At 32.5% G+C, this 8,679-nt stretch overlaps 1 protein-coding gene across 1 annotated transcript; it reads left to right on the top strand.

Moving 5' to 3' along the window:
- Positions 1-343: 343 nt before the first annotated feature.
- On the top strand, positions 344-2,489 carry LOC126689259 (uncharacterized). The gene is made up of 5 exons (XM_050384392.1): positions 344-938; positions 1,118-1,194; positions 1,311-1,347; positions 1,464-1,572; positions 1,720-2,489. Exons 1-5 carry the CDS (start codon positions 671-673, stop codon positions 2,381-2,383), a joined length of 1,155 nt encoding a protein of 384 aa, XP_050240349.1. The 5' UTR covers positions 344-670; the 3' UTR covers positions 2,384-2,489.
- The last annotated feature ends 6,190 nt before the right edge of the window (positions 2,490-8,679 follow it).

Genomic DNA, 8,679 nt, shown 5'->3' with positions numbered 1-8,679 from the left:
TTATGTATAATTTTTAAAAATCTCACTTTTTCTTACTTTTTCAAAATACAAATATACTTTATCACATTTTTAATAAAAAAAACTTAGTAAGTTATTTCTAAACCGACAATTGATAAAAAGAGTAACGTCTTACTAACCAACGCGCCTGCTAGAGCTTGGGTCTTGCTCTTGTCTACGCGGTTGATAATATCTCATGCATGTTTTTCCACTTCTCGATCTTATTTTTAATCTTTCACCTTACCCCAGATACCAACTGGTCCAAATTCTTACTTTACATGTATTCCCACACCATTCATACATTATGTGACAATTTTTTTTTTTTTTTTTTGGCTGAGATACATTATATGACATTTATCTTACATAAAATAATACTTAATAGAAGATCTATGTCTGAGTGCTTAAAGCTATTTGACACTGAGACCAAGACCATCAAGATTTGTTTTTCTTTTCTTTTCTTTTTATCATTTTGTGTATATGGGACCTGCCGGCTGAAGAAATTTGCTCTGCAAATATAAGGTATGTTATTCTTTCTGCTATATTGGACTAAGGAAGATCAATGGAGGAACCATACCGATAACCACAAAAGACCTGGCCTAATGGCTGAATTTTCTTCCTCAAGGCAATCACTTTGAGTTGAAGTTTAAAGCTTTTCCCATATCCGGAAAGAACCATGAGCATGATGGAAAATGAGAATAACGATGGTTTGAAGATGCAATCCTCAGACAGGAGCGAGGACGAGGAAGTAGAAGATGAAAGTAAGACCAAAAACAGTGCAAGCTCGAGCAACAGCATAGTTGAGGTTGAGGAGGCTGAGAGGAAGACCTCCAGCTCTAGTGGAGTTCGGCCATATGTTCGATCCAAGGTGCCCAGGCTAAGATGGACTCCTGATCTTCATCTTTGTTTTGTCCAAGCAATAGATAGACTTGGGGGTCAAGAGAGTAAGATCTTCAAACTTCTTCACCTGTTGATGGTTTTTTTTTATATTTTCTTCTTGTAGATTATATTTTAGCAGACTCATCATATCCTTCGGGAACTTCTACTTATAAAGATATCATCAATTACACCTACATAACATTGTTTCTCAATTTATTTATTCAGTTATTTAAATTTGGTGTAGGAGCAACCCCCAAATTGGTTTTGCAACTAATGAACATAAAGGGCCTAAGCATTGCTCATGTCAAGAGCCATTTACAGGTAAAACACTAACTCAGTATGTCTCATATATAATATATTTTTATGCAGTGGATCAAGATTTGTCTAATTGGAGAAATTTCATTTTTGTTTATCTTTTGCCACATGTTTTGAAAAAGATGTATCGTAGCAAGAAGATTGATGATCAGGGTCAAGGTACACCAACTTAACAAATCGCTCTGTAGAAATTAGGATTTAGGGTTTATTTCCTGTTGGTCATTCATGCTTCTAATATTTGAAAGTTGAGACTATTGTCTTTCATGAATTGACAGTTATAACCAGTAGTGGACAGCTCACGGGACATCTTATGGGAAGTGAAAATCACCTTTGGCAACAATCCATGCTTCAGAGTGTTAATGAAAGGGTTACCCCCAAATTCAGGTAGTGTTACTGTTAGTATACCCTATGATAGACCTTTACTTTTACTGTTTTACATGATATTTCTCTCTCTCTCTCTCTCGTTAACTGCATCAATTGATTTTCTATATGAGTTTAAATCAATGTGAAAATGTTTCCCTTTCTCTCAAGATATGGTGACTTTTCTTGGAATGGTCATGGGAGCTGGATATCAAGGCCTTATTTGACTGAGAACATGTATATTAGAACAGGAGATAGCCTTCATGGGTCAGTAGCGGAAAGGATTTATGGAGGTACTGGTTCGAACATAAGGGATATTGGAGCTTTCTACATGAATGACAACATTGCTTTCGCTGAACAAAGTAGAAAGAGAAAACTACAAGAGTTCAGAGAAGAATTTCAGTGGCTGTCTAATCACAATTCCAGCGAAACCCAGACAAGATCAACCCCCATAGAACCATCTTTCAATAATGAATTGCATGGAAGAGGATGGGAGAGAACAGACTGTTTTCAGAATTCAATCACAGTGAACACCAAGTCTATTAATGTTAGCGGATATGGAGAGCAGAACATAGGGAAAAGGAAAGCTTTGCATGATGACATTGATTTGAGTCTATCACTGGGCAGAAGATCAAGACAAGAGGAAGTTAAAAGAATACCTTGGGTTGAGGAAGAAGTGGATGGCAATTTATATCTTTCTTGTTCCTCTTCTTCAGAAAGAGGCAACTATTCTATAGATCTCAACATGCCATCAAAGCTTAGCAGCTTGATACAAGAAAATAGTGCGAAAAATATGAAATTGGCGAGTACTAGTACCCTTGATCTGACTATATGAATTACAGAATTCTAGTGAGATCCAGTTGGTACTTGTACAAGAGGATACATCAGGATCTTATGTATGTTATCCTATATATTTTTCAATGCAATCTATTAGTAACTAATATTTTTGGCTCATCATTTAATATCTTTCAAAATATTCTGCTTAAGAAATGCCTTATGAATGTAGACACTCTTCTCTAAAATATGATTACTGATTTGGGAACTTTCTTTAACCCCGACTAAAGCTTACTTCATCACTTTCATCTCCTTCATCGCATTATCCATTCTTGCCCCACATATGCATTTGCTGTCTTCCACACAAGCTGTTTCAGGTACTTTCATGTCAACTCTAGTATCCAGGTGTCATCGCAAAAGACTATTGTCGATTGTAAAATTGAGGAGACTAAAAGGTTGTCTGAAAAGGCTAATAGATCCAAGCAATATACTTTCTGAGGTTAATATTGTAGAGGGAGGGCCCTCTAGACCCCCACACAATAATAAGAAATATGACCCTGTAGTTATAGTTAAAAGGGAAATTTCAAAATAGAAGTATCCAAAATCCTCAAATTTCAAAAAAGGGTAACTGTGTCATTATGTGGCAACTTGTAGAGTGAGAGGCAATTTCAACAACCACCACAAAAGCTTAAAGCCAAAGAAAATGTGGTGGATATAGGAGAGGCAATTGTAGTTGGTTATCTTATAGTATTTTCAATATAGACTCCCTTGTTGTAAATATCTAAGGAACATTCTAGCTTAAAAATTTTCACCAGTATAAATTTTGTGTTTGACATTAGTTTATTTAGTTTTTCGTCTATTGCTTTTTGTTGAAAATGTGTTAAAAAATATTTGTACTTTGAAAAAGTGAAAAAAAATATGAAGTTTTAAAAAGTTGTACATAAAAGTTAAAAGTTTGTTGAAGAAGTTGTAGGTAAATAGAAACAAAATGCACTTCTCCAATAGGTTTAGACTGTAAAATTAATGTAGGATAGAATTTGCAATTTCATTTTGTTATTTTTATGTAATCTTTGAAATTTTAGGTTAGGAGATACTATTTTCTTGATTCTAGGTGTTTTTAAAGCTTTGTAAAGTCAAATTAGAGTCATATAATGGTAGCATATCAATTATGATATGTTTTAGAGAGTATATAGATAGAATTCTACTTTAGCCTGCTAATCTAAGTGTGTACATACTACAACAAAATGTATTTTTAGTGACGAAAATTTTCATCACTAAAAGTCCAATATTTCGTCACCTAGTACCTTTAGTGACAAAATTCGTTTCATCGCTATAGCACTGTCGTTAAAAGTATTAGTGATGAAAACTTTCAACAAATTTCGTTGATAAAGATTCGAGTTGTTTTAAAATAAAAACACTTTTAGTGACGAAATTATTTTGTCGCTAAATGTTTTCCTCGTTAAATATACTATTCAGCGACGAAATATTTTCGTCGTTAAAACTATTTTTAAGAATATTCAGGTACTTATAGCAACGAATATTTTCGTCACTAAAATTTTTGTCTAAAAAATTCAACTATATTTAGCGACAAAAATTTTCGTCGCTGAAAGTGTTTTTTATAAATTCAATTACATTTAGCAATGAAAATTTTTGTCACTAAATGTAGCTAAATGTGATGGACAAATTCATCACTAAAGCTACTTATCTGTTTTCATTTTTTTCCTGTATGTAACCTGTCATTATATTATTAACTCTTTACACTTGAATAACACATTTATAAGAAAATGATCCATACATTCCAAGTGTAAAAATAAAACAAGTATTCTATTCAATCCATCCATACAAATTGTTTCCAACGCATACAATAATACAAGATGTTTTATAACAAACAATAACATAAAATATTAAGGGTAAAGTCTCTGATGGTTGAATAAGAGATTTGGGGTTCAATCTCCGCCTACACCAAAAAGTGATTGGTGTCTTGGTCTGAAGATAAAGAGTTATTATCAGGAGCGGACACCATAGATTGAAATTCTCTCAAAGAAAAAAAAAATACGAAGGGCTAAAGAAGATGTCCTCAAATGTTTTCAAGTAGTGCCAAAAGAAAATGCCCTAAAAGCCACCAATAAGAAATCTGCACAAATGTAAAAACAATACTACATTAAAATTGTAAAGTAAAAACATTAACTATGTTATAAGAAACATCTCTATTGAATATTTGTATATATATATATATATATATGTTCATCCAAGACACAAACTTCAAACTCAATTTGGCTATCAACCTCACATTGCATAATTCAATTACCACATATTTGCTATAACTAAATCATTTACTCTATAATTCAATCAAAGTAAACAACAAAAACCCAATTTGGGCATTAATGCATAGAGCCATAGAGCCATATATATATATATATATATATATATCACACAGTCCAACTTCAAATTAAATAATCAACAACAAACAATTAAATCCGACTTCATAACTCATTGAGGTAATATATCAAGCACTTTATGCAAAAAGCAAAACCTCAAAGCACTTAAATTTTCATGATTAACACTTCATTACCCATTTGTTTTAAAACAGGTTCATAGCACCCAAACCATCAAATTATCATATACTCACCTCTTCACACCACCAAGACCTCTAAATGCTTCAATATTGAAAAAAAAAAAAAAAAACCAACAAATATAACTCAATCAAAACCTAAATCCCTAAAGCCTAACTTTACCATCCTAAGACGAATACCTCTACCCAAACGGGAACCAAGCAAGCATACAAGAAACTTATAAGTTTTAACACAACCAAAACCTTTTATTTCCCTACCATAAACAATGTGCATTTACCAACTTAATACAAAGCATGTCATTACCAAACTATGATAAAATTAGTCAAAGTAAAACACTTGTCAAAGAAAGCACATATGAACTTACAAGATAGACCACACAACAAAAGTTTGTAGTAAATTCCTTATAATCTCAACATTCTAATCATACTTTCTGATTAAATTTGCAACAGGTCGGCTCTTTTTTAAAATTTTTTTGGTCCACGTAGTTTTATCCAAAAAACTTGAAATTAAATAAGGAAAAGCCCTTATATGTCTAATATGTACAATCAAAACTTCACTTCAAAATAATTTTTCTATAATTTATTAAAAATCATGTAGTCCATTTGACTCAAATTTGTATAAAGTCACAAAAGAAAAATACTATAATTTTAACCATATGCCAAAAGTTTTGAGACTTGATTAAACCTTAAAGATACATGTGTTAGTACATATATAAAACTAGGATTACAACCCATAACCTCATATAACAATCATTATAACACAAGTCAAGAAATTCAATCTAATAACTCATATAGACAATTTATCAAACACTTGGTAAGCAAAAGGCACATGCTCATATTACTTGCACAAATTTATAGTTAACACCACAATCACAACATATGCCAAAAACATTTCAAAATGCAAGGAAATCATTTTTCTAAAATTAATCCAATCTCCCATATAAATCAAAATCCCAAATGATTTCTCAAAAAACCCAATTCACATGGTTGCCAAACAACAAAATCCATTTCATAACTCATACAAGCAATTTGTCAAATACTTGGTAAGCAAAAGACACATGCTCATATTACTTGCACAAATTTATATTTAACACCACAATCACAACCACATATGCCAAAGACATTTCAAAATGTAAGGAAATCATTTTTCTAAAATTAACTCAATCTCCCATATAAATCGAAACCCAAATGATTTCTCAAGAAACCCAACTCACATGGTTGCCAAAAAAGAAAATCCATTTCGTAACTCATATAGGCAATTTGTCAAATACTTGGTAAGCAAAAGACACATGCTCATATTACTTGTACAAATTTATATTTAACACCACAATCACAACCACATATGCCAAAGAAATTTCAAAATGCAAGGAAACCCTTTTTTCTAAAATTAACCCAATCTCCCATATAAGTCAAAAACCCAAATGATTTCTTAAGACCCAACTCACATAATTGCCAAACAACAAAATCCATTTCACTCCATTAAATTAAAAACCTTCAATAAGATTTTAAATGTACCAACAAACACAACAAACTACTTCTAAACAAAACCCACAACATAAAAAGCAATCCTAACAATATAGGATAAAAACCCAAAGATATTTGAATGTGGGTCATGAAGATTTTACCTTAGATTCATGTTAGGAGAAGTCAAACCATGGATAAGAGTTTGATGACTAAAAATCTAGTAGAAGCTAACCAAGAGACCAAGAGGGAGGAGAGACTTGGTAGAAAGAGAGATAGAGGGATGTGTGTATTTGTGTTAGGGAGTGAGTGATAATGAGAGAGGGAGGGCTGAAAATTTTTTAAGTGAGTGGGTGGGAGAAATGAAATTTTATGTGGGAAAGGAAATTTTTTTTTGCTGAAATTTAACCCATTTAAGCTATACTCTTTAGCGACGAATATAATTTCGTCACTATAACATACTTTTAGCCGGATTTTGTTACGACTTTTAGCGACGACTATAATTTCGTCGCTATAGCATAATTTTAGCCGGATTTTTTTTACGATTTTTAGTGATGAAATTCAGATTTCGTCGCTATAGTGTAATTTTAGCCGGATTTTTTTCACTATAGCATACTTTTAGCTATGAATTATGATTTGTCGCTAAAACTATGAAATGAAAAACCTATTTTGTGTGAATATTTTTAGCGACGATAGTTTTTGGTCGCTAATGCTCCCTTTTAGCGATGAAATGATTTTCGTCGCTAATACTATTCATAGCAATACCTACAGTCATGGTTTTAAAAATCGGTAAGGTGAAAGAACCGGAAAAGGGACTGATTACCAGTTTTCTGGTCGGATCGGGGTCCGACCAGTGGTCAAATCGGTAATGTCATAAATAATTTAATTAATAAATAAATAATTATAAAAAATAATAAAATTATATAAATAAGAATATAGCTACTGATATTTACTAAAAAAAGATATAAAATTTTAGAAGTATTTTTGTTAGGTTCTAAGGATTTAGAATCTAAATGTTTTAGAACTTCAAGTGGTATCAGAGCGGGTTAGCTCTAGTATTTAGATCATTTGATCTAAAACTTGATCCTTGACCTCTGTATTCATGGAACACGGTTACTCTCTTGTGATCCAACCTTATTTTGATGGGTACAACTATGCCTATTGGAAAGTAAAGATGCAAGCATTCATGAAATCTATTAATGAGAGAGTCTAAAATTTTGTTGAATACGGATGGGAGAAGCCCACTACTCCAATTAGTGAGTGGCAAACTTCTGAGAAAGTAGCATCCACTTTTAATAGCAAAGCTATGAATGCTATTTATAATGCTATTTCTATGGAGGAATTCAAGAGAATCTCTAATATTGAGGTTGCTCATACTGCATGGAATATTCTCTAGACTGTGCATGAAGGCACAAAGGTAGTTAAGATTAACAAATTGCAGCAGTTAACTACTAGGTTTGAAAGTATTAGAATGTCTGATGATGAATGTTTTAATGAATTCTATGCTAAACTGAATGATATTATTAACTCTACTTATAATTTGGGTGAAATCTATGATCAACCTAAGATTATTAGGAAGATACTAAGATCTTTGACTAAGAACTTCAGACCCAAAATGACTGCCATAATTGAAAGCAAGGATTTGGAGTCCATCATTGTTGATGAACTTGTAGGATCTCTCCAGTCCTATGAGTTGGACTTACCCAAGACAAACAAATCCAAATCAATGGCTCTTAAGTTAGTTGATGATGTTGATGGGAATGGATTTGATGATAAACTCTCTATTATAGAGATTGCATATCTTGCCATGAACTTTAGAAACTTTCTTACGAACAACAGAAGGGCAAGAGGTAAAAACAATGCTGAACCTAGAAATTTTAGGAGGAATGATCCTACTAAAGTAAACAATACTGAAAAACCTAAAGAGGAAGTAGGTCAAACCTCTAATAATTTTATGGGTCAACAATTTTTTGGTTGTCAAGGGTATGGTCATGTGAAATCAGAATGTCCTACATTCTTGAGATCAAAGAGTAAGGCTATGGCTGTAACCCTTAGTGATGATAAAGTTTCTGATCATGAGTCTGGTAGTGATGAGGATGGAAACTTTATTGTTTTCATAGCTACTATTGTAGTTGATGAAAGTGTTGTGGTTGATGAGAACCCTTCTGATGGGGAACTCTCTAAGAATGCTGATTTGCAAGAAGCCTATAATAAGCTTTACAAGGTTGCTGTAAAGGATGCTATGAATGTTGATTTAGGTTTACAGAAAATTGCTTCTCTTGAACTTGATAAGAAAAAATTGCTGAAATTGTTTGATGCTAATG

Source organism: Quercus robur, chromosome 1, assembly GCF_932294415.1.
Source record: "Quercus robur chromosome 1, dhQueRobu3.1, whole genome shotgun sequence".
In the NCBI taxonomy this organism is placed as follows: domain Eukaryota; kingdom Viridiplantae; phylum Streptophyta; class Magnoliopsida; order Fagales; family Fagaceae; genus Quercus; species Quercus robur.
This window is presented reverse-complemented; position numbering and strand designations above follow the sequence as displayed.

What these genes read in the sequence shown, in the direction of transcription:
- LOC126689259 (XM_050384392.1), top strand. Translation starts at nt 671, where the DNA reads ATGAGCATGATGGAAAATGAGAATAACGATGGTTTGAAGATGCAATCC. An exon ending in ATGTCAAGAGCCATTTACAG is followed by an intron (nt 1,195 to 1,310) that starts GTAAAACACTAA and finishes GTTTTGAAAAAG; the next exon opens with ATGTATCGTAGCAAGAAGAT. An exon ending in GATTGATGATCAGGGTCAAG is followed by an intron (nt 1,348 to 1,463) that starts GTACACCAACTT and finishes ATGAATTGACAG; the next exon opens with TTATAACCAGTAGTGGACAG.